Source organism: Lissotriton helveticus, chromosome 3_2 (assembly GCF_964261635.1).
Source record: "Lissotriton helveticus chromosome 3_2, aLisHel1.1, whole genome shotgun sequence".
Classification (NCBI taxonomy): domain Eukaryota; kingdom Metazoa; phylum Chordata; class Amphibia; order Caudata; family Salamandridae; genus Lissotriton; species Lissotriton helveticus.
In genome coordinates, this window is record NC_136062.1 from 10,817,709 (window position 1) to 10,844,898 (window position 27,190).

At 44.0% G+C, this 27,190-nt stretch overlaps 1 protein-coding gene across 2 annotated transcripts in view; it reads left to right on the forward strand.

Moving 5' to 3' along the window:
* Nucleotides 1-3,103: 3,103 nt before the first annotated feature.
* Nucleotides 3,104-27,190, forward strand: part of BTBD1 (BTB domain containing 1) — a 256,914-nt gene continuing 232,827 nt past the window's right edge. The window contains exon 1 of one of the 2 annotated variants that reach the window (XM_078684739.1): nt 3,104-3,626. In XM_078684739.1, the coding sequence (XP_078540865.1) occupies nt 3,262-3,626 (365 nt within the window). In that variant the 5' untranslated portion in view covers nt 3,104-3,261. The remainder of the gene's footprint in view (nt 3,627-27,190) is intronic. The other variant, XM_078684738.1, reaches the window with a different exon arrangement.

A 27,190-nucleotide genomic window follows, 5' to 3' on the forward strand; every position in this document is an offset into this window, starting at 1 on the left:
TCACTAATGTGAAATCTATTAGCTTTGTCAATATTTTTAGGTCTCACCTATTAATCCCGCAAGGGATAATAGACGAGAGTATAGTGGCAAACCAAGGTCTGAAACCATCGCGGATTTCGGACAGTTCGTGTGGTGCACTCGTGCGGAAAGCGCGTCCACATCAGAGCCATCAGCCTCCTTCCCACAGGCATCTGTTGCTTCCCCAGCGTGAGCAGTGCGCGCTCGGCCTCACTTCTCCTCCCCCTAATTACATGCCGCTTTCACTATCACGGCCGCGGGGCTTCACTTCAAAGGGGCCGCCAATGCTTGTCGAGCTGCAAGGGGCCATTGTGTAAGTACAACTTTTATTTAAGTTTCACAACACGGCTTTTTCTCTTCTTGCATTTTTATTTAAATTACCTGCAAACACACGCATATCGCCATTTTATATTAACAACACGGGCACACAATCAATTTTTAAACTTTCACTGTTTAGGTCGAGCTGCAAGGGGCCATTGTGTAAGTATAATTTTATTTAACTTTCACAACACGGCTTTTTCTATTCTTGCATTTGTATTTATATTACCTGCAAACACACGCATATCGCCATTTTATACAACACGGGCACACAGTCAATTTTTTAACTTTCATTGTTTAGGTCGAGCGGAAAGGGGTCATTGTGTAAGTACAACTTTTATTTAACTTTCACAACACGGCTTTTTCTCTTCTTGCATTTGTATTTAAATTACTTGCAAACACACGCATATCGCCATTTTATATTAACAACACGGGCACACAGTCAATTTTTAAACTTTGATTAAAGCGCGGCAGGAGGGGGCTGTTGCCACCACTGTTCACTGTGCGCCCGTGTCGTTAATCTAGAAGGGCGAACATATGCTGTCTTTTGGAAAACAACTGCTGGTGTTTACTCTTGCAGGGCATTCAGTCAATGCATTAGGTGTGCAGCCCCCATACATTTTTGTTGTTTGTGGACTCCTTGTTATACCCACTCTGGTGCCTCTGCTTGCTTCAGCCCTCCCCCTTCTCCCCAATTTCGAAAGCGCATGTTTCCTGTTCTTTCAACTCTTACAAAGGCTCAGAAGCAGTATGCTGCAAGGGCCATTGTGTATGTACAACTTTTATTTAACTTTCACAACGCGCCGCGCTCGTCTTGCATCTTTATTTAAATTACATACAGAAGCTCGCATTACACACTTTTAGATTAACAGCTTGGGCGCACAGTCAATTTATAAACTGCGGGGTTAATGTTATGCAACACGCTGAAGGTGCAGGGAGAGGTTTGCCGCCGCTCTCTTCTGTCAGACTTTATTTCACTGATCTCTACTCGATTATACCCCCACTCTCTTGTGCCGCCATTTCGCTGTCTCCGTTCTCGCCTAGTTCTTTCTCTAATTCCAGTTCAAGCCCCTAACTTTTACTCGTTTCTCCTTATGGCTTTTATCTCTCCCACCGTCCACAGCCCCACCCTTTCCTCCCTCTTTCTCTTTCATCTCCTTTTTCGTCTTCCCACCTCTTAGATCCTTTATTCTCTTGTGTCATAGCTCCCCTCTCTTTCACCCTCCTTCGTTTCATTTCTCTACACCCCTTTCTCATTTTTTTGCACCCTCACACACACGGCACACACTGCACCCTCACACACACTGCACCCTCACACACACTGTACCCTTGCACACACTGTACCCACACACACTGCACCCCACCCTCAAACACACTCAGCACCACCACAGCATCACTCAGGGGCACCACAGCATCACTCAGGGGCACCACAACATCAATATGCGCTAGCACAGCATCACTGAACGCCACAGCATCACTCGTCGCCACCACATTAGTCAGCGCCACCACAGCATCAATCTGTGCAACCATTCAACAACAACTGGTTCAAATATGTTCTCTCAATGTTTCAAGCTTTATTACAAATGTCACAAAAATATGTTACTATTTCACTTCTGTTCTTGGATTTTCATCACAATAAAATACAATGAACATAATATTCACAAAAGTTATTTACAAAAGCATTTGCCATTATAAATTACAATAACTTTTATTTAAGTATTAATTATTAAAAAATAAGCCATTTTTATTGGTAATATCAATACATCTAAGTCACGTAAATACAACACATATTGCATTACATATTGCGAAAGTTAAAACTATTGGCATTGTAAATGACGAAACTATTAATTTTGCTATTTTCAAAACCAACACACAAATAAAAAATTTGTCATTTACAATACCAATAGCTCAAACTTTCCAAATGCGAGACCTATTGCATTGCAAATGCTTGTTTTTAATGTCGCACCTCTGGAACATGGCTTAAAGTAAATAAAAAAAGCTATAACAAAGTCAAAGCTGGCCACGTTGAAACCTTTTTTTTTAGCCATGCTGCAAAGCAGTAACAGCACAAATATATTGCATTTCTCAATTAACAAATCGTAACACTTTAACGAAGTTTCCGTAACCTATTGCACAACTGCTCACCTAACTACAACAAAAAAGCTTATAATTAATCTCATAGGCGAAACCTATTGCATTTACCAATGCTTGCTTATTTATATATGATGTGCTTTTGGTTGTTAATATTACTGCATGGCTTATTCTTATGTATTCTTAAAGATATATGGACTGTCAAAACTTCTTTGGTAGCGATGATTGTGGAATGTAGTAAGCTGAATATTCGTCAGCATTACAGTGATAAAAGAAGGACTAACGTGACTGACGTTTGCAGTCAATCTAAGACATTCCAGGGGCCACCGTAAACGGGTAATGCTCGTTCCGATTTTCACTCACATTTTGAACTGTAACAAAAATTATCATAATAAAGCAGCGTTATCTCTTGTAAAATACACGTTTTAATCGAAGCGGTTAGATTGATGATGTATCGTAACTAGTACTGTGTAACAATATCTGCATATTTATTCCATTGAAAAAATGGTCGAGAACCGCCTATGGTTTGCCCAATAGTACTCTTTCTTTAAACGGATCTATTTATTTTGCTTTCGTTATACAACAAGAATGCCACACCAATATGACCGCTGAGTTTACGCAGCGCACAGGGCTGCTTGCTCTTTCCCAAGTATTTCTTCGGTCGCGGTCGCCGAGCGTGTATCAATCTGCGACGCTCGACGTCACGTCCCGGAGCTGTAGGTTTCCCTCACCCTACCTTGACATATTGTAAACAGCAGCGAGAGGTGCTTTATACGTGGTGAGATGGGGGCTTTGCGGCTATCCTCCCGCGGCCAGGCATAGTTCAACTCTGCCATGGCCTCAGCGGGAGGGGCTGACGCTGCCTCCAATGCCGCCTCGGACGAGGAGGCGGCTAAGGGAGGTGGAGGAGGCGCCGCTGAGCCTCCCGGGCCCTACCACCGGCAGCCCATGTACAACTGGCAGGCTACTAAGAGTTCCCTGCAGGAGCGTTTCACCTTCCTGTTCAACAACGAGCTTTTGAGCGATGTGCGGTTTGTAGTGGGCAAGGATCGCACGGCTCAGCGCATCCCAGCGCACAGGTTCGTGTTGGCTGCTGGCAGTGCTGTTTTTGATGCCATGTTCAATGGGGGCATGGCCACCACCTCCGCTGAGATCGAACTGCCTGATGTGGAGCCCGCTGCCTTTCTTGCGCTGCTCAGGTATATGAATGTATAAGTGATTGATAAAAAAATCTATGTTTCGAGTATGATGACCGAGTATCAATAGCCTTAGTTAGATGGTAAAACAGTCACTTGAAGTGGCTCCCAATATTCTGTTCTCTAAACGTGTGCAAACAAGATGTGAGTTAATGCTTGCCACTGACATCTAATGTGATCAGCAAGTCTCAAGGATGCCTCCCTACAAGGCGAACTCCGTCTGCCATTAGTTATTACAATTTAGATGCAAGGCAGGAACTGGTTGTTATGTACACATTTAGAAATGGACAGAACAGTCTTTTTTTTTTTTTGTTTGTTGCTATATTCATTTATAAAGGTTTATATAGCGCGATTATGGACATGCGTCCTCAGGGGCCTGATGAACTCCCGATATCTGTCTTGAAACAGGAACCAGTGTTATGGAGCAAAATACTGTATCCTGTTTTCAGATTTTGCTTCATTAAGAAAATTGTCCCCTCCTCTTGGAAAGGGAGCATACTGGTGCCACTGTTTAAAAAGGGCGACAGGGATTTACCGAAGAACTATCGTCAAATAGCCCTCCTTGACGCAATTGGAAAAGTTTTCACCAAATGCTTGTTATCCTTAATTAATGATTGGGTTGATGCGAACCACATTTTACCCCTAGAACAGACTGGCTTCCGCAAAGGGCACAGCACCCTAGATAATCTTACCGCACTTCAGATCATCTCTGATAAATACGTAAGGGTTCGTGGGGGATATGTGTACACGGCATTTATAGACTTCTCCACAGCATTCGATAAAGTGGATCGCCCCTTGCTGTGGAGAAAGCTATCAGCCATGGGCATGCCCATTTCTCACTTGCTAGATCTGGTGCACGTTTTACATACTGATACATGGTGTCGTGTTTTGCAAGGTGGAGAAAGGGGGTTATCACGTGTCATTCCATCAATTAATGGATTAAAACAAGGTTGTCTTCTTGCCCCATTGCTTTTTTCACTGTATATTGCGGATCTTCCTGCATTTATCTCCTCAAGTGATGGTATAGCCCCGGTGGTAGGGGGATCCCCTATTTCCTGCTTGTTATACGCAGATGATATTATAATACTGGACCTAACACCAAAAGGGTTGGCCAATCGTCTTCGTGCATTACATCTCTATGCCGAAGCCCATTACTTGAGGATAAATGCTACAAAAAGCAAAATTATGTGTATTTCAGGGAGAAAAAAGTTAAAGTATAAGAACTTTGTTTGGACAGTTGGTGGCCATAAATTGGAGGTGGTAAAGACTTATGTCTTTTTAGGAAAAATCATTTCCAATAATTTGAGTGATAAGCCCCACACCGATAACAATACCCGCAAAGCTTTGTCTCAGGGAAAAGGTTTGAGTGCATTATACTCAGCCACGGGGAGAAGACATTTCAATTGCCTACTGGAAGTTTTTAGTGCAAAAATCCCTTCTTCCCTTTTGTATGGAATGGAATTGGTTGATTTAAGGCAATGGGATTTTTTACTTTCTGTAGAAGGGAAAGTGTTAAGATCTATATCCTCGCTTAATACCGCTTGTTCAGCAGCTGCCTGCAGACTTGAATATGGCCTTCGCAGTACGTGGGTGCAGGGCCTAGCAGCTGTTGTACGGTGGGTTGCCAGTTTGGCTCGAGGAGAAATGGGTTCATTAAGAAATCTTATGAAGGTTGAACTGTTGGGGAGCTTAAAAGAGTACTCGCAAATTGTTAAAAATTTCAGAAAGGCGGCCGCCCTTCTCCAATTGGAAGAGAGCACACTATTTACTGTTTCTTCTGCACAGTTAAAATCACTCTTGAAAGCGGCATCTTGGGACCTTAGCTTTAAAATGGACAAGGAGGCTATTTATCTTAAGAAGGGAGCTAACCATCTTACTAACTCGTATGTTAGGAAAGCTATGCAACCTTATATCGCCTGGAATCTACCACATGGCATTCGGCGATTTTGGTTTCTTTTAAGACAGGATTTGTTGCCATTAAACAATCTATTGGCAAAGTGGTATGGTACTCCTGCAATTTGTAATTTTTGTAACTTGTCCTCCCAGGATTGCTTGCACGTTCTCTTCATATGCCCTGTATTGCGCCCATTTCGGCTTAAGTGGTTAAGATATGTATGTTTGCAATTGGGTATTTTAAATACTAACTCTTTTTTACTTGCATTGTATAATCCCCCAAATGAAATTTTCTGTTTTAACATTTTTAACTTTTTAAAATGTTTTTTAGCTATTTATTGATGGCTTTTGTAGAAAGTGAACCTGATTACTCTATATTTTTTGTAAACATTGTAGATGTCTTTATTGCATTGAATGGGTTTTGTATTATGTATGGTTTTTTTTGTGGATCTCCTCGGAGTTCCAAAACATAATAAAGAATTGAATCTGAATCTGTTTATATAGCGCGAGCATGATCCCGAGGGATATCCGAGCGCATCACAATTACAGATGGTCAGGGTTAGGCAGGCGTCAAGTACATATCAAAGGAAACAGTTACAAGGGGTGCAACACAGCATCACAATAGTTGAAAAATAATAGCGGGACTGGGAGGGGAAGAAAAGATTAGGTAAGGGGATATAATATATCTGTACAAGAGATGAGGGTGTAACTCCAGTATCTTCAAGCAAATGATCATAGCCCAATTAGAATGGGAACTTGCACACAAGGAAGCGTTTTACTTCCATTTTGAAGGCAACCATGGAGGTGAGTCTGAGAATTTCAAGAGGGAGAGAGTTCCAGATCCGTGGAGTGGAGCCGGAGAAAACTATTTGACAAGTTCTCTTTTTGCAAAATATCTGTTGTTTCAGAAGGAAGGTGTTAGCACTTCTTGAGGGTCTACCACCTCCAGATAGTTCTAGCTTTTGGCATAGGCACTTGGGGGTTTTGAGATGGAGATCTTTGTGAGTCAGGCAGGTGATCTTTAGCTGTATTCTTGCTTCAAAAGGCAGCCAATTTAGAGATTTTAAAACTGGGGAAATGTTCGCAGATCTTTTTGTGCCCGTGGTCTGTCTGGCCGCCGCATTCAATACAGCCTTAAGTGGTATATTACGGGAGGCCACATAGTGTAGCACTGCCATAGGCTAGCCATGGCAAAACCAGCGCTTGAACCTCCTTATTGAAGTCAGCTTGTGGGAGGAAAGGTTTGGGATTCCTGAGTAGCATCATCTGGTGATTTGCTCCCTTACTAATGTAGTTCTTCCAATTTAAGTGTTTTGTCCAGGGTGATTCCGAGCAATTTGGCTGAATGAATAATGATGGGGGGCAGTTGAAGGCAGTGAGATGGTTTATCCAGAGGTCTTCCTTGGGATTATGTTTTGGAGGAGAAATGAGCAAGAATTCGGTTGTGGAAGTGTTGAGTAGGAGGTGGTTCTCCGTTAGGCAGTTCTGAATGTTCATGAGGGTAGTGTGGAGTGATGTGAGATTGTCAGGGGAGGAGATTTTCAGGTAAAGTTGCGTGTCTGCATACATGTGGAATCGAAAGTTCATTGAGTTTAGTGCATTTGCAAGTGGTTCCAAGAATAGGTTGAATAGTATGGGGGATAAGGCGGACCCTTGTGGGACCCCCATGGATACAGGAGTGGGCTGGGATAGGGAATGGTTCACCTTTATTCTTTAGGATCTGTGGTGGAGGAAGGACGAGAACCGTTGCAGCACCAGACCAGAGAGGCCCATCCTGTGTTCCAGAAATGATAACAGGGTGTTGTGATTTACAGTGTCAAATGCAGAGGAAAGGTCAAGGCGGATCAGGAGGCAGGATTCGTTGTGGTCGAGTATTCTTAAAATGTCATTGAAAACATGAATGAGAGCCGATTCAGTGCTGTGTCCGCTCCGAAAGCCAGATTGGTGATGGTCTAGGAGTTGGAAATTTTCAATGTGAGCACAAAGTTGAGATTGGACACATTTTTCAAGGAGTTTGGCCAGAGTAGTGATGTTGGAGATAGGGCATTAGGTTTTTTTTAAAAGTAGGGGAAACCTGAGCTGCTTCTAGACAGTCAGGGATCATACCTTGAGACAGCAAGACCATGACAATCTTTGTCCGGGGGGTGTGGGGGGGGCTGATGACTTACTTGATTTTATTGAAGACGGAGGGTGGTAGCGGGTCATTGAAGTGATTGGATTGGTTGCTACTCTGAAGAATTTTGTTAATGTCTCTTTCCCTGAAAGGGGTGAAGGTGCCCCATGAGGCATTATTTTTGGTACTCGGACTAGCTTGTTCAGGCTTTTCAGTGAGGTATGGAGGGTGCGCAAGCCAATAGGATGGTAGAGAGGCCTTTTTAGATTCCAGTTCGATATTGATGAGTCTCGATTTCTCAGAGAAAAACGTAGCCAAAGTGTCGCAAGAGGCAGGGCTGTGTCCTGGGTCAGACCGAGTGGGTGCGTCACACGATTGTTGTTTTTACAATTTCAAAAAATTTCCTGGGACGATTAGAGGCTTGGTTAAGTTGAAATCTGAAGTAGTTGGTCTTGGCGTTCTTGATTTGTTTGTTATAGGAGCTCCTTACCGTTCTGAGGACTTTTAGCTAATCCAAGGAAGGATTGGATTTCCAAGATCATTCAGTTTCCCTTAGGTTGCTTCGTTCGAAGTTTAGGTTGTCGTGAAACTATGATTTAGAGATTTTTGTTGATGCATTTTTTTGTATTGTAGTTTAACCGTCCTGAAGTGGTGTCTTGTAATGGCTTCATTCGAGTTAAGGGCCTGATATTATTTGAAGAGCTCCAATTACTAGATCAGTGGTTGTCATTGCAGTAAAGCTATGTTTTTTAATCATCTTAGTCAATCTGCAAATGGTGGTTTTTAGATGCAGCACTCAAGTGCTGTTTTCTCGACATGCTGTATTCACTCTGTGGGCTTAGACCCCGCCTCCGTCTTTTCATTGGCTTCTGTCAGTATCCTCTAACATTGTTTCTAATTCGATAATGTTTTGTGCTTGTCCCTTTCTGCAACTCATTGACTCCCTTGGAGACATGTCAGCTTCTGCTTTTTCTATTTTGCGATCTGTTCAGGAACTTTTAAAGTATATTCTGAACAGCTCTTTACACATGTGAAACTATTTACGTGCGTGCCTTTATTTTGTTGTTTTTGTTTATTTCTGCTTGAACGCTCTTTCGGTACAAAACAGGTTCACAGGGCGTGCGTCTTTTAAAAACGTTTTTCTGGTTTTGTATTTGCAGTCGCACTCTGTTGCTCCTGACCCAGTGCGGCACCTTTACCCTTCTCCGCACCTGCCTTCAATACCCCTCTCAGGTCACTGCTTGCCCAAATATATAATTACGCAATGTTATTCATGCACAGTGTTTGTAAGACCTTACTATTCCATTCAGGCAATCGCTACAGATTAAGACTAGTATTCTGACCTAATATAATGCTCCTGTTTTTGCTAACTGTTCATATTCATATAAGTAATATTAGTGTGTTGTATTGACATCAGTGGTCCTAATGTCCTGTTGCGCCGGAGTATGTAATGCAGATACCGGACTACCTTCATTACAGTTAAAGAAGCGGCTTTTGCCGCTGCCAGGCTCATCTCCTGCTGCAGTCACCGCATCCCAACACTCAGTCAGCCTCTCTTTCTGGAACCACCTCATCCTGCTGCTTGACTGGCTGCTGCAGCAGCAGCAGCCCCCTGACCCACATGAACAGCACTTGGCACAACCCAAACATGGAAAATATAGAGCTGGTGCTGGAGCAGCAGCAGAAGCTAAAATTCAGCGATAAGAATGGAGGGCTGTGCTGCGGACTGCCTGAGCCAGGCCAAGGGTGGCAGCCATGTTTATAGAGCCCATGTCCGGCTGTATATACTGCCAGTTGAACCGACTGTGACTGCTCCGATGTGCCACTATCTTTAAAGTATTTCTAGTTTTGTCGAAGTATAAGAGGGGAGAGTTGTGCCCAAGAATTCAGTCATAATTTCTGGTAATAACATAATCCAAAATACATTCTCTGATTTGGATGTCCTTTATTTGGAGCAGATCCAAAGAACGTAAATCAAAAAGAAAGAACATGTTCTTTCTTTTTATTTAAGTTCTTTGGATCTGCTCCAAATAAAGGAACATGCAAATCAGAGAATGAGTTTTGGATTACGTTATTACCCGACATTATGATTGAATTCTTGGGCACAACTCTTCCCTCTGATACTTGGATTAACATAGTAGTTCTTGGGTGTAACCAGTTGAGGGAGAAGTGCTGATTATAGATTTAGGTCTTGTCCCTGTATGTTGCCGGAAATTCTGGACAGTACCCACCCACTCATCGATAAACACTAGGTCTAGTTTTGTGTATTTGCAGTCCCACTCCTTTGCACTTGCCCCAGCGCGGCTCCTATACCGGTCTCCGCAACCCGCCCCCATCACCCCTCCCAGGTCGCTGCTTGTTGCAGACTGTCTCCTTTCCTCTCACACCTCACATTGGTACTTGCTCCTGACACTCCATTAGTGTGCCTACGTGTGTTTCCAGACTGTCTCCTCCTTCACCCTCTGCTTTACTTAGACCTGGCACCCCAACCCTGTTCTGTGTTGAGAACTGCATAGGAATGCATATTTTTTCGAGCAGACTCCCTCCTGTACTTCTGTCACCCTTCCCTGCTATTCGTCGACCGCATCCCTCCCTGCTTCTCCTCCTTTCCTCCCATATTTAACTTCCTTGACCCTCCCCCGTGTCATCTCGCTAGTACAAGCAATACTGCTAAAGTGTGACACATCTTCTGGCTGTTCATTTTGGACGGTAGATATCCACTTGGTTTTGTTCAGGGGCACTGTACGGATATTCTGTCAGTGTGATCTCTCCTTAAGTTTTTTGTGTAATGTTGCCCCATTCTTCATCCCTGCACCGTGTAGTTAGCTGACATTAATCCTCAACGTTTTGTAAACATTGTTTCCATCTCGAGATGGCACTGTGTGTTTGTAAGAGCAATAAAAGCAAAGTTGGAATTACGCATAAAATAAAAGATTTGCCAGTTAGCGTCTATCCTGCTAGTTGAAGCCTCCGTAGTTAAGCTGTTGAAAATCATTCTTATTTGTGGTAAAGAGAACAAAGCGGGTTAATGTTTATTTCCATAACCAAAATTACTTGTGGCAAGTCATGGTCAGCGGTAGTGAGTGTGAGTCTGTATACGGCAGCACCTTTTTCTGACCGCAGCTTCTTCCATAAAGTATCCTTGATGGCCACAGGGGTGTGGAATTTAATAAAATATCTACTTGTCCATGGGGCAGGTTGCTTTATTAATCTTCTAGTCCTTACACAAAATCCACTTGTCACTTTTGTGCCGTGTGATGCAGATAAAAGTTATGGTAGCAATCTTATTATATAAGATCTCTGAAATAGTCTCTCTGATTATGCCAGGGCTCCTTCCATAGTAGGGTTTGAATACTAACAATGCTCTTATGTTGCCACGTTTCCGCAGATCTACATACTGGGTCTAAAGGTAATTGTAAGAAATAGTTCCAGGGTTGGAAAGCCCTTTTAAGTCTGTGCAAACCTACTAACTTTTATGTTTTAAGGGTTTTCACCAACTCTCCTCTAATCTTTACCCATACTGAGAAAGGTTGGAAATTTACTCCTGATGGGGGCAAGATGGCGGCGGCGTGCTAGACCGCTGTTAGATGCGTCCTGACCAGTGCCGGTGGTAATGAAGACCGCGGGCGGGAGCAACACTAAAAACTCACGGCTATCCCTCCATCAATCAACTTCAGCCTGTGATGGTGATCTTTGGCTTTAAAAACGACAATCAAGCTTCCCAGCAGAGATGAAGTCGGGAGTGTTACCCCCCTCTGAACTCACGGAAGCAGCAAACAACGAAAGCAGGACAGTGTTAAAAAAACAGCTTTCCCTTTTCACTTCCCTGATTGGTATCACAGTCTTGCGGCTACTTGGGGGCTCACGGACAACAGAGTCGTCCCAATCTAAGACACAGCAGACTCTAAGATCATCGCTTACCTGGCTCCCGAGGGTGAAGGTGCAATTATGGCTCCAAAAAACGCTGCAATGCTGGCGGCTGCAGCCGCGAAGACCAGAGCGGCAAAGCTACGTGACCGTGAGCTGATGCTGAAACGGGAAGGCGCTGATGGAGTCGGTAGCGGCGAAGCAGGAGAGCCTGTTACGGATAGAACGGCTACACCAAAGTCGGCTAGACAGCCGGTAGTTGCGCGGGCCCCTCGGTAGTGGATATGCTCCCTACAGCCCCGGGGGCATCCTCTATGAAAACGAAATCACCCCTGAAACCATCTGTGACCGGCAGTGAAACGATTCAACCGGCAGCACTGACCCCGCTGAGTACACTGGAAGAAACTGAAACCAGGGGTGGAGTACCAGTAATGGAGCAGTCCGGAGGAGCTGTTGATGAAACTACGCTTACAGAAACTCTTGCAGCTCTAGCAACCATAACTATTACAGACGGGCCAGAGGCTCTCGAGCCACTTGAAGATGAGGAGGAGATCCCACAGCCTGAAGGTATGACTCCCCAAATAACAACTGTAAATCTCCCTAAGACTGTTCTATTAGAATCTGTACAGGTGTCCTGTGAAATAAATGAATTGACTGGTTTGTCAGTTACCCCTGGTCCCCCAGTAACATCAATGCTGCAACGCGACGTTGGGGAGGTCAATTCAGTCAGTCGTGAAAAAGACAATAAAACGGAGAATTTGGACGTAACCGAATCCGGCGTAATTAATGATGCTGAGGCAGTAACCGAGACAGCAGAGATCCTACAGATTTTTTTTCATTCTCTGAGGATGCCGGCGGGTCAGATGATACCGAGGAGGATCTTGAGGATCTTGAGGATGATGCAGAAGCAAATTTCACCACAGAAAGTGACTAAAACTTAAAACATAATGATCCCAGGGCTGGCCGGAAAACAGTCTTAAAAAAGTAAGAGTCACCATGGCGCAATAGATCTGGCCTGGGATTATTCTCCATCATTACAGGTTACAAATCAAAACTACCCTCCCCACTCTTCGTGCTCAGCATCACTAGATCACCCAGATCAATCAGGGGCGACATTGACCTCAGTCATGGACACTGTCCTTCACGCTATTGCCTCACATCGGGAGGAGACTTCTAAAGATGGGCGCAAGGCTCAGGCAGCCCTTCATAAAGTTCAAGGCGTTGTACGCAAATTAACAAAAAACTGTTAGCTCCTTTAATGAGCGAATGACTGAGATGGAAGCCCGCATAGTGTCTAATGAAACCGAGGCCGCTGCAACCCAGGAACGAATTGACTCCCATGGGGCAGAACTAGAGGACGTAAGATGGAAGCTGGAAGATTGTGAAAACCGCTTACGGCGAAATAATTTGCACGTCCTAGGCATTCCAGAAAAAATTGAGGGGGACGATGCCCGTGCATACATTATACAGCTTTTTCGAGACACCCTCCCTGAACTCTCCATTTGTGATTGGGACTTGGAAGTGCAACGTGTCCATAGAGTCCCACTGACACTAAAAACCGCAACGAAACCGGGGGTTTGCCATGTAACTGTGGGAAGGAGATGGCGCCTCCGACAATTGATTAAGCCATTCTTAGAGAAAAATGCGCAAGCATATCTCAATAATCCGGCCAGACTGAAAATAATTTTTCAAGGTCAAACGAGGTTTTTTACATCTGAGATTAAGGCAAAAGAATATTTAGATAGCCTTAACTAACTATAGAATTGGGAGAGCAGTGGGAAGGAAGGAGGAAGAAAGTATTGTTATTATCACCATGGGCATATATAGAACTTTTCATTTATGTCCGCAGTGGTTTTTTGCATGTGGCCTCTTCTTTCTTTCAAGGCCTAATGAGAATAAGATCAGGTAGACTGATATTCAAGAACTGGAAATTTGGCCTGACAGAGTAAATGAGTAGATATACAGTATGCGATCTCATATGATAGGGTTTGCTAAAACAAAGAAGGTTCTGTTTCCCTGTGTATATTTCCTCCTCCTTTTATCTCTCCCCTCTTCTAGTCCCTCGCGTTTACGCGTTAATAACATTTTTTTTCCTTCACTGTTTTAGTACCATTGAGCACTGGTTAGGTAGCACTACTCCATCATCACAGACTCTTACAGAGTCTCATTGCCCAATTTTTGGGTCCGAGGGAGGGGGGGCACGGGGTAGGGTGGGATTTGAACAGGAGGGGGTGCGGGGGGGCAGAAAAAGTCAAATAAAAAGAGCAAGCTCAAATGTACAAAGATTATATTAAAATTTGTAACAATTGATATCCAATTAACCCTAAGGAAATTTGGAAGTTTAAACTGTGGTTGTTCCTATTTAGGAGAATCATGATGTACAACGCTATTGATGGTCTGATTGTTGATTATCTACAATGGGGAAGCTAAAACTTTATTGTTGGAATGTCGCAGGGCTCAATGATAGGGGTAAAAGGGCACAATTCTATCAGATAATTTGGCAAGATTCGTATGATGTGCTCTGCTTACAGGAGACACACATCTCGATAGGGGATAAGGAGTTGTTAAAAATACCTGGTTATAACCTTCTTGCTTTGACAACACAAACATCTAAAACACGAGGGGTTGCCATCCTAGCAAAAACTTTCTTGGGCCAACCCAGACGTAGATTAGTTGATCCCCATTGTAGGTGGGTGATAGTTCAATTAGACCTAGGCATTACTATTTGCTCACTCTATGGATCGAACCAAGACGATCCTCAGATATTTCAAAATCTTGAGCTCGAATTGGCATCTTGGCCAGGTTCATTAGTGGTCTGTGGAGATTTTAATATAGCTCTGGGGTTTTCACATAACAGTCAATTACAACAGATTTATAATGGACGTAAGCCTAAAGTCTATAGGGCTGTAAGGCAACTTATGGATAGCCATAATTTAATTTATGTCTGGAATCTGAAAAATATAAATGATCCTGGATATACTTATTTTTACTTCCCCCACAATAAATATGTCGGGATCGACTATGTAATGACACCTATGGAAAATGCTGTAACCGCGGTTATAGCTAAATCCCCCAAAACATTGTCAGACCACAATGCGCTTATCTTCACCTTTGATATTACCAACTTCAAGAGGCCTTACTCTCAGTGGTCATTTGATCGAAAGCTTCTGGTAAACAGGGAGTATATAACATATATAACGCTTTGGGCATAAGATTTTTTTGATTATAATCCGTATAGCGCCCCTAGACTAGTGGTCTGGGATTGCTTTAAAGCAGCCCTAAGGGGGAAGACCATCGCTTTTGTAGCAAAACATAAGAAGGACCAGGATAGGTTAAATGAACAACTCGGCTCTGAATTAGCAAACCTAGAAGAACAACATGCCACCCAGATTCATCAAGGGGAGGAAAGTGAGAGCACTCTGCGTAAAATACTAGTCCTTAAAACAGAGATTAATAGTGCCCTGACTCAAAAGGCAGCAGAAACTTTTCAGGTGAATCAAAATAATATTTATGAAAACGGGGAAAAAGGTGGGGAAACAACTTGCCCTCCGGACACGCCAGAAACAAACTTATAATGCTATTCAATCTAATGAGTTTGAGGGGAAGAAACATATGTCATCTGTAGGCATAGCAGGTTCTTTCCAATGCTACTATCAAAAGCTCTACCAAAATGAGGACCAACCTATGGTTACCACCACAAAAGATTTCTTAAGTGACTGGCTACTTGATTCTAACTTACTTAGAACAATTGATGAACTAACAAGGGAAGATCTGGAAAAAGAAATTTCAATTGCCGAGCTTGAATTAGCACTCTCAGAGCTTGCTAATGGAAAAGCCGCAGGCCCAGATAAAATTCCTCTTGATTTATACAAAGTATTTGGAAAGCAAATCATCCCTTATTTATTAGATCTGTTCCTCGGCGTGCCACCTGACTTGTGGAAATTTACAAACATAGCCATCTTTCCAAAAAAAGGAAAATCCCCCGAGTTACCGTCTTCATATCGGCCCATCTCGCTTATAAACTCCGATTCGAAGCTCTATGCCAAGATTCTCGCTAATCGGCTCAGCAGGATCATCGAACATCTTGTCTCCCCGTGGCAACATGGCTTTATCCATGGAAAGGGCACTACAGACCACACTCGTAGAGCCATCTCCCTCTTTGACATCATGGGAGGGACGGGGGGGCCGGATGTCGATGATCCTGCTCGATGCAGAGAAAGCTTTCGACGAGTCTCTTGGCAATTCCTATGGGGAGTTTTGGAATTAAACAACTTTGGAACGAGCTTTGTTAAATCTATCAAAGCATTATACGTAGATCCAAAGGCTAAGCTTACCATAAGGGGCACCGAATCGGAAGTTATTAATATTCAAAGGGGCACGAGACAGGGGTGTCCGTGTTCCCCAATCTTATTTGCCCTTTACATCAACCCTTTAATCTCAAAACTGCTTATTTCCAACTTTATAGAGCCTGTGACAGTTGGAATTTTTCATACCAAAATTCTAGCTTATGCCGATGATGTGGCGGTATTGACACCTAACCCTACTGAGGCAATCCAGGAGATTAAGCGAATTACTCAGACCTTCGGCTCCTACACAGGGTATTCCCTGAATAGGGACAAGACAATGGTTCTATGCACAGAAAATATGTCATTTGAAAGCCCTTATAGAGTCAACCAAGCCATATATCTTGGAGTTTGTATTTCTCCTAAGGTGAAAGAGATCAATCAACTTAACTATGACCCACTGATTAAGAAAGTTAAAAAGGATCTCAGAAGAGTTAATAATCTCCATCTGTCAATTTTAGGTAGGGCGAACTACCTTAAAATGAATATTTTTCCGAAATAATTATATATTTTTTTTGGAGCAATTCCACTAATGGTCGAGGATAATATCAAGTTATGGACTCTTGTATTTGTATGGAATTATGGGAAAATTAGGAGGGCAATGCCATATCTGAACTACCACAGCATAGGGGTGGGGTAGCCATTCCAAATCTAACTCTATACTTATGGGCAACTTTCCTCCAGCAAATGGCCCCTCTGTTTAACATTAAGCCAACAACAGATGATGCATCAGACCATAATATACCCTCGATATATGAATTGCTACTAGGGGACAAAGCCAGAGGACTGTTACTTAGACAAGTAGAACCCTCATACTTTAAAAAAACTACATTTAAGATTATTATCGATGCATGGAAGATCTGGAAATGTACATCAAAACACCTAGCAATTCCGAAATACACTAAATATACTCCTCTTTGGCATAGTTCGATCTTACCATCTTGGCTTAATGATACTATTTCTAGAAAATGGGAGAACTTAGGGATTGTTATTATAGGTGACCTTTTTGGTCGAGGCCCAACACCGTCATTTGGGGATCTACAGCAACATTTTTCGATCCCTTCTACTGATTACTTAAAATATATACAAGTCTAATCTACCATTCGGCAACTTTCACCTAAACTCCAGCCAGAAACTATCCCCTTATTTGAAATTATAGCTAGGCCGACCACTAGGATAGGGGCTATATATGAATTACTGATAAAGAGCCATCGTGATGATATGGAGCGTGTTGAGAGAGGATGGGCCACAAAATTAGATAATCCTAATGTAGACGTTGACATGTCACTGGTGTTATCTTCTAAATTGTTCCTCGCCTCCAACTTAAAGGCCCAACATTATAAAACAATATATGACCTTTACTATACACCTGCAAAATTATTTACCTGGGGCCAAAGGCCTAATGATCAATGTCCAAGATGCGGTTTGGCCCCAGCGAACCTTATACACATGTTTGCTGATTGCCCTAAATTAGATCTAATTAAAAGAATGATCTCCAACTATTGGACAGAAATCTTTGGGCATGAATTAAAAACCTCATTGACATTGTATGTATTTGGCCATGACGATTCTTTGGGGTATAGTAAAGAGGAAGTAATGTCTAGGTATGGCTGTGTTTAGAATTATACTCTGCCCGTTGGAAAGACCTAGAGGCACCCACCTTCCAAATGTGGCTAAGCCGGTTCTTGGGGACCTATAAACAAGAGACCGCTATATATGAAACAAGAGGAAAAAAATCTAGAATGCTTTGGGCCCAGATTTGGGCTCCTATTACCATCTGGTATGAGAATAAAAGGAATTTATGAAATTATTGGAAAAAAAAAAGGAAATTTACTCCTGACAGTGGCAGACATACAGCTTCCTCCAGGGTTGGAAAAAAGTGGTTGGAGGGAAAGTGAACTTGCAAACACTCAGATTTTCGCATGAGCAAATCTATACCTGCACCTCTCATATTTTTTCTAAGTACTATTTTTTTGGCCTACCACTCTAAAGTCTTATGTGCACGTTTGAGACCTTATGTAGTAATTGGGCCCCTAATTAGGTCTGGCGTTAACCATGACCTTTATTGTGTTTATTAAATCTCTCCTCTCTCTCTCTCTCTTTCTCTTTCTCTTTCTCTCTCTCTCTCTCTTTCTCTCTCTCTTTCTCTCTCTCTTTCTCTCTCTCTCTCTCTCTCTCTCTTTCTCTCTTTCTCTCTCTCTTTCCCTTTCTCTCTCTCTCTCTCTCTTTCTCTCTTTCTCTCTCTCTTTCTCTCTCTTTCTCTCTCTCTTTCTCTCTCTCTTTCTCTCTCTCTTTCTCTCTCTCTTTCTCTTTCTCTCTTTCTCTCTCTCTCTTTTTTTTTTTGGGGGGGAGTAGTTGTGGGGAAAGCACTGCTAGCTTAGATGTAACCCCTGTGCGAAACATCAGCTATGGGGAGAGAAGGACTATGGAAGTGGGGGTCACAGTAATGGGAGTTTATCATCCATATGGGCTTATGCAGAATAGGACACGGGCGGCTCCGCTTCTAGGTGGGGGCCTGGGTGCATGGAGTAGAGAGGGATGCTGAGAGGCTCTGCGTCCCCTCACTTTGTGGCTCAGCTGCTGCAAGAAGTGTTTGGGGCTGAAAATAACACATGGAGCCTTTAGCAGCAACAAACACGAGGCAGCAGCAGAGAGGGTGGTGCAGGTAGCTAGGGCTTGGATTCCCATCTGTGACGCCTATGCAAACTTAACCCCAATCCTGTGCAGTCCCCACGAGCTCCCCTAGTTCTGGCAATGTGAGCAATCAATAACAAGTCATTTAAGTAATTACGACACACGTACTGTCTGGCTGCGCTTGTTGTGAGAGCAGGGTGGTTGAGAGGCCGGGGAGGGGGGTGGAACAAACGGAGCGGGAAGTTAAATGGAGGTGTGCAAAACAAAAGAAAGGTGGGCCGCCATAGTTGAAGATACAGATGGGCATGCCTGCGCTGCAATAAAAAATAAAGCACACGCTTGTTTAAGAAATGTGTACACACTCTGGTGCAGCACTTACAGAGTGCAGATGGCTACATTACTGCCATGGTGAGGTGGGGAGACCCCTTGGAGAGGAAGGAGAGCAGGCAGTGCAGCAAAAGCTGCGGGAGGAATGAGGATTTAAAAAGTATTGCCGCTTCATTAAGGGAAAGGCTTCGGCCATTGTGAAAGTAAAGCATGGCATTCTGCAAATAAGCAGCTCAAGAGGAGTGGTGGGGAGCAGTGCAGGGAAGGCAAGGGGGAGCGGTGCAGGGGACGCCCCGCTGCTCGCTCCCACGGCAAAACGCCAGAGGTGTGAACTCTCTCAGAAGAGGTGGGACATGCACCCACCTTTAGTCATTTGCAGGATCGATTACAAAAACGCAAAAGCCAACCCAATGCGTGGGAGGAGTCAGACCCACACAGTAATTAAAAGAAGCCTCGCGCGCTGCGCAAAGCTCAACCTGAACAGTACATCTTGACTTTGCTTTCCTGAATTAAACCCAGTTTTCTTTTTCCAAACAACTGAGTTATATTAATGAAAACTGAAAAAAAAGTTTAATTGGTTAATGAACACTGTCAATCCCCTCTTTACTATAAATCATTCTCTGTACGTGTTCTGCATTTAACACTTTTGATTATCCCCAAACTATCTTTAGATCACAGACTGGTGGGTGGAAACTAGTTTTCATGCGCTTTGTTTTCCAGACTCTAAACTCTACCAGCGGATTTTGATAGCTTCCCAATATCTCTTTGGCTCACAGGTCTGCCAAATGAACACTCCCCTCAGCTTTCAATCTTCTAGACTTAGCACAAATCTATATTTTGCCACGTTATCCCCTACAAACATCTCCAACTACCTAGCCATCCATCACTATTCCGCTATAACTTATGCTGTACTGCTTAAACAAACAATTAAATGTCGTATTTATGTTGAACACCAACCACCGATCAAAACTGCTTCGATAATATAATTACTGCTACATGGACTCCATGTCGAAATTGTTTTTACAATAAGAGTTACACTGCCCCAAAAATTATCAAACTGAGTTTTATTTTTCCTCACATACTAGAATGATACAGTCCTTCAAGCACTCCTCCACAAAGGAACACGGGGGGGGGGGGGGGAGCACACAATTTCCCTATTCGAAATTGGACAGTCTCAGAGCTCGAGCCATTCCCAGTTACATAAAGTAAAAGTTGACGTTTGCTGGTAAGCTGTTTAAACCCTCATACATACCATAACGGGATTAACATCCTCGTTCCAGTTTCTGCTACCCCCTCCGTACACATCAGAAAGTTGTTAAAGCCTTTCTCTGTGTCAGAATGTTTAGATAATGTCTGTGCTGGCTCTGAATGCAAACGAAGCACAAAGATACTATCATCCTACCAAAAGAAAGAAATAATAACGTAATAAACCATAAATCAGTCTAAATTCAGCCACCTTAAAATATATATATATATGTAATTCACATATTTAAAAAAAAAAATCCATTTACCAAAAATACTTCTGTCAGAAAGAGCTTCTCCCCACCCACAACAATCATAGTGAATTAAAAGTACAACTATCTTTCTTTAAAATACGTTCACTAAGGAACAGTATTCAAAGCAGCAACATTTTAACACGTTCAATGTGTCACGGAGACGTCTAAAGTGCAGTCCGGGCTGTAACCACCGGTAGAAGTTCAGGAAAGCCGAACTTCTCGAAAAGAAACCATACTTCGAGACAACCCACTAATGCCGTCGCAGTATTAGAATAGTGTTAAAGGCGCGCGTAAAGCTTCAACAACACAGATCTCTGAAAGTGTATGCTACATCGGGAGTAAAGACTATCTTCAATCTCGCCGTTCATCGCCCCTCTAACACACATCTCTCTCTTTCTCTCTCAAGAACAAACAATACCAAGAAACCCCCCAAAAAAAGATGAGACCTCCAACACCCAGCTACTCCACACGATGACCGACGATGGCAACAGCCACAAGAGCACACAGTGTCATGCTCGCCAGAAAAGTGTTAGATTTAAGGAAGCTTACATTCTGTAAACCAGTGGTGCGCGCGCAGGTGCGGGGGGAGGGAGCATGGCAGCGAGCGCGCGTTGCTGCGCGTGCTAGACATGAATGGGAATGGGCGTTGCAAAGGCGGGACATGCGCTCGCCTTTACCCAATCCCGTGCCAATTAAAAAAAACAAAAAAAACTCTAAAGCCAATGGCAGGCGGTGAAAGCCTGCTCACACGCTCGAGTGTGTGAGCAGCTTTCAGAACCCCCTTACAAGAGGTCTCGCACTGTGCAACAGTGTTGCGCACTGCAACGCTAGGCGCGAGACCTAAAAACCATGCCAAAACAAGTTACACATTGACAAAACAATACGGCTGACCAACAATTTCAGAGCTACTTGCTTTACCGATATTTTTGGGAAATACTGCAATACATCAACACATTTTACTAAATGATGCTGCAAAGAAATGGTACATAAAACTTTCCAGTAGCTTAGTGAAATGTTTTTGCATATTTTTGTTAACATTTTATTTTGAAAGCAAAGAATCATCAATCTTGATTTCAAGCTTCTGCGAATATTTGCATCTAATCAGAGAGCATTCTGAGAAGTTTAGTCATAACCTCATATTGCTAAACATTGAAAAACGTGTGTACACATTTTTATACTGGAACCACTGTCTGTAGTGCAGTCTGAGCTTACAACATTTACTTAGAGTGCTCAGCTTAATAATAAAGGCTTTGCATTAATGAACCATAAATACAAGTTTGAACAGCATTAACACATGGATACAAATATTACCTTAACTGAAGGCAATGTCTTTCCCTGATCCATAATGTGGTACTGTAAACTGGCAGGCAACGGGTTTGTGCTGTAGGGGGTTGGGCCTACTTGTCCCAAGAACAAAATACACATGAAAACTTGTTGCCCTTGACCCCAAACAATATGTCCCGGGCGTCAGGCTATGGGAATTCCACATCCCTGAGGCCATTACCTTAGTTTTCTGAAAAAATGTAGTCTTAATTTGTGGGTTTATTTTATAGATGAGCAAGACATTGTTCAGTAGACTTGTAATAGAGAGATTACTCTTATTTCATAAATTAGAAATGCCTTCTGCTTTACTGCCCTCATCATATGCACCCTCTTAGTACTATGAAAAATTTCTTGCTTGTAGAACACTGACTCCTCTCTTCTCTCTTGAAAGTTTGAAGATGTGAAAGGGAATCCTAAACATGCCTGATTAACTTCTATATGATAAACCGACCACTTTTTAACCAAGACCCTAACTGCCAGGAGCTATCGTCAGGAGGTGAACTTGCCTGTCTCTGTCACCGGCCCTTGGACCTCGCCGCACCCGCTCCGCGGGTGCCGCATCGCCTGGGTGTGAGAGGGGCTGCACGTCGGACCTCGAGGGAGGAAAGGAACGTTGGAACTGGGTTGAGGCACACAGCGGGGCTGCGAGCATTGCAGGGACTCCATTTCCCAGGAGTCCCTGCGTGACCGATTGCCAGCTTCCGGTCCGCTCTCCCTGTTGTCCCGCCCACTGGAGGCTTTTTAAATTCCTAATCTCCCTTTTACTGTGGGACCACTTTTTAACCAAGACCCTAACTGCCAGGAGCTATCGTCAGGAGGTGAACTTGCCTGTCTCTGTCACCGGCCCTTGGACCTCGCCGCACCCGCTCCGCGGGCGCCGCATCGCCTGGGTGTGAGAGGGGCTGCACGTCGGACCTCGAGGGAGGAAAGGAACGTTGGAACTGGGTTGAGGCACACAGCGGGGCTGCGAGCATTGCAGGGACTCCATTTCCCAGGAGTCCCTGCGTGACCGATTGCCAGCTTCCGGTCCGCTCTCCCTGTTGTCCCGCCCACCGCCTGTAACGTCCCCTACATCTAAGGTCTAATCTCCCGCAGCGCGGGACGCAGCTCGGGGCGAAGACCGGGCCGTTTGAGGCCATTCGAGGACTGCGAGGACTGGACTGGGCCACCCCCCTTGTTTAATTCCTCCAACACTCATATTTTGTAAATTAGTTCTGTCCTACTATCCATCATGTGCTCACGGGGTAGTCGTAGCAAAACTGCTAAGGGAGGGCAAAAGCTCAACGGGACCCTTGATGACTTCATTATCAAGACTAATACAGCCATTGATTTTGAAATCAGCAAAATGCAACATAGAGTATCAATAGAGTTAGAAGCTGCACGAAGATTATCCCAGGATTTAGCCTTTTCTAAAAAATCATCTTTAGGTAACATTGCCTCTGCAAAAACTCCAGAGCGCCTGTCTGGTCCCCGGCCATTGATAATAAAGGCGGATATTCATCACCTCCCATCAACCCCACCCTCGGAGCAACCACTTATTCCATTGTCGACACCTCCAATGCCCATTCAGATTTTGTTGTCAAAAACCCCGGGTCTAGACTAAGGTATTCCCAAAAAACTTGAGATGTCAAAGCAAGTAGTAAGTGTTAATAAAAGAGATGCTGTCCATAAAAGGAAATGCCTTGCCAGATCAGCTTATGCCCGGAAAAAGGCCAAAATAGCGAGGGCACATTTCTTTAATAATCGTCGACCCCTGGTTTTGAAAAGGGTAGGTACCGATGTTCCCCAGGCAAACACCAGCTTAAATGGCGAGGAAACTGGTACCAGTATAGATAGTGTTGTATTAGATACAACAACGGGGGAAACCCGTTTAAATTCTGTTGAGGGGGTTATTGAGGGACCGTTAGGTGAGTCAGGGAAGCAACAGGGGGGTGACGAAGATTTCCTTAAAATTGTATGGGATACACTGAAAAAGCTTTTATCCCCCTTGGAACTTAGACTCACCCGTATTGAAAACAATCTGCTAGAAATGGATAAGACAATAGTTACTCTAGCTAGTCTTAGCCTAAAACAAATGGAAGCAAACATCTTACAGGGTGATGAGAGCATCCCACAGGCCCCGGCGCTAGTTACACCGGTCCTGCCACCGCCTAATCCTAAACCTATACCCAAACCCCGCACAAAGGATTGTAACCCTATAGTTATTATCCCACAAACCACTGTCCCAATCCATCGCCCCCCACAAGGCACAGCACCAACAAAATCGGGGTCTCGGGTTATAGTCCAACAACCTAATAAGACTGTGAACCCACGTACATATTTCCAGGGATCTAGAAATGGAAACCGACATAACTTTCGTGGGGGGTTTATAGATCTACCTCCAGATGCCAGGCCATATGTTGTAGTGTTAGCTGGTGTGCCTGTTTTGGAGCCACAATCTCAAGAGAATCATTGGTCATTAAAAAACAAGGTTATTTATTGGCTTAATGCAAATAGACAGCTAACAAACCACCTAAGAAGTAACATTCTTATGGTACGTAGGGTACCGTGGGTAGGCCCCACATCTAAGTCCATCGCGGGTGACTGTATTGTCGTCTCCTTTGCAGATCCATGTACAGCACAACATCTATGCTCATGGGATGCACGAGGCGATAATTCAACCATTGTTGTCAGACCACTTACCTTCTTTTACCCCCCACGGCAAAATGCTAACTTAGGGGGGAACTGGTCAACAGTCCAAAATACTATGCGGGGTGGACGAAGGGAAGGTTGGCAAGGTCAAAATAGTTGGTAGGAAGGGGCTCCTACCTCCAATATGTTCGGATGTTTGGATGAGGTCGATTGACTTCGGGGGGTCAACGATTCAGTTCATAACCCCGAACTCATTTCTATCCCTGTGATTCCTGTCTCTACCCCACTAGAAGCATGCGTAGACAGTGTTGCTCCCACTGAAGGATCACGATCTGTCCTAAGCCCTGTAATTAGGCTCATTGTCTCTACCCCACTAGAAGCATGCGTAGACAGTGTTGCTCCTACAGAAGGACCACGATCTGTCCTAAGCCCTGTAATTAGGCTCATGGAGACCAGGGTGGAAGACTTAAGCTTACCAGAGAACTCCTACCAGCAGTCTAGTGGGATTGCTCAAGGTGGTTTCCTGGAACATAGCAGGGTTAAGGGGTCGTTTGGATAACGATGATTGGGTCGATTTTATAGACATTTATGACATTGTCGTTTTCCAGGAAACCTGGGCAACTGTTCCCTTATTTAGAGCAGGATACCTGAACCACTATAAGCCTGCCATACAGGGCCCATGGGTAGAGCCTCCGGAGGCTTGGTGGTGTGGATTAGAGATTCCTTGGGATACCAATCTACGGAAATCATGGTAGACAATGCAGACCTTCTATGTATTAACCTCAGCAAGGGCAACAATGAGAGCATGGTATTAATAAACATCTACGCCCGAGGCAGTCAAGGTGGTCGCAAGCAATCTGTTTTGAACGACCTAGATTGCCTTTTGAGGAAGTTAAGCTGTGACCGTTTTATCCTAGTGGCAGGGGATTTGAACTGTTCATTCGAACCCATTCTTAGTCTGGCTGAAGATGTGGGAAACGATGAGGACACTGTTTGGAACATCCCCCCACTAACTATAGGTAAGGGTGTTAGGGGAACTGAGGCGGCCCTACATTGGTTGGGTTTTTGTATGGAGTGGGGGTTACGGGCAGTGAATGGCCGCACTCCCTCTGACAAATCCGGCAAACCAACCTTTGACAACGGGACTAGTATGAGTCGAATCGACTACATACTAGTCAAAGTAGATTTTTGGTCATCCGTGATAGATATGGAGGTAGAGGTAAGGCCAGAGAGCGATCATAATCCCCTCTCATTGGGCCTCAGGGTACCCGGATTGGGTGATGGACCCTTTGTAACAACATGCCCGACGTCTGAGATTATTTTGTGTAACAATAGAAGACGGGTTAAATGGCCTAGGGTCATAGCTGATCCTGTGCTTATTAAAGAAATAGAGGAGGTGGTATTAGGAACAATGGGCAAGATGGCGGACCTACCCCCCTTCAGTGGGGTCGATTCTCTAATCACTAACCTCCATGAGAAGTGCTTCATGGAACTAAAAAGTCTGCTTACAAAGCCATCGAACACCAAGGAAGTTAAAGTTTGTAAAAGATGGTACAATAAGAGTTGTAGGGAAGCACATAGCAAATTAATAGCAGCAGTTAAATCGAGGATTTCCAATGATATTAAGAATGCTAGGCTAATCTACAAACCGGTCTTATGGACAGCCAAGAGGGAATGGGATGACTCATATTGGTCAGAACTACTTTTGGCGTGCAAATCGTCTAACCAAATGAAGTTTTGGGAGACCGTTAAGTGGGGCAGGGACCCGGATTCCCAAACACCCGTTAACCACGTCTCTGCTTTGGATTGGGTGGGTTTTTTCACCGCTCAATTTGAAGATTCGAGTGTTGTGCTTGATACATCAAAGGAGCCCGCATTGGGGCTACCACTCCATATTACTGGGGCTGCACCCACTTTCTCCTTTTTAGACACGGCGCATGCCCTTGGTTCTGTTCAGTCAGGGAGAGCACCGGGATTGGATGCTATCCCTGCTGACCTTTTCAAATTGAACTTTGATGTATGGGTCCCGTACATAACTATGTTGGCCAATGCAATTGCAGCAGGGGCCAGGATCCCCAAGTCTTGGAAAGGGGCAGAGATTTTGCCAATATTTAAAAAAGGGGATCGATCATTGCCAAGCAATTATCGCCCCATAAGTCTGATCGACTCACTCCAAAAAATAGTCTCTAGAATGGTTCTTGCAAGAATTCAGGGATGGATAGAGCAGGAAAAGATACTATCCCCTATGCAAGCTGGGTTTAGACTGGGCACCAGTACCATAGACCAGGTGTTCAGACTCACCATGCTTTATTGGAAGGTGGTTTTTAGGGCTCGCCTGCTGATGCGCTTCAGCGCATAGCTGGCGAAGCTCTATAGGGGCTTATCCAGTGTTTATCCACTGGCGATTCCACTGGCGATTCCTTCAAGTGCATGTGCTTTTTAGGTCATTGCGCTTGCGCAAGCCCTAAAAAGCGCGTGCACAATGCCACCAGCCGCCTGCCTGCCTGCCTCGCATTACCACATCAAAGGCAGCCCTCCGAGCGCATTTCTCACCCCCTAATTATTCACGGCCGGCCGGCAGGCACATCAAAGGCTGCTGCTGCCGTGACTCGCATTTCTCCTCCCTCCTCCCCTATCACTGCCCAGGCCGGCCGTACTTTCTCTTTACAAGGGCGCCCATTCCTGAATCACTTGAAATCTCTCCACATTATTTGCATTTTGTTAATTAAAAAAATTAACTTCAACACAGCGTTGCACATTTTTCTCGACTTCGGAAGGATGAGTCCCAATCTCATTTGTACAAAGTGTTGTAATGGGATTATTGGAGAGTTAGAGAAACGTGCTCACAAGTTACATTTTTATGCAAATCATCTGAGTAAATAAACAATAGCATGGTGCCGTTTGCGTCCTTGACTTGATCTGGTTTTTATTTTTATTTTG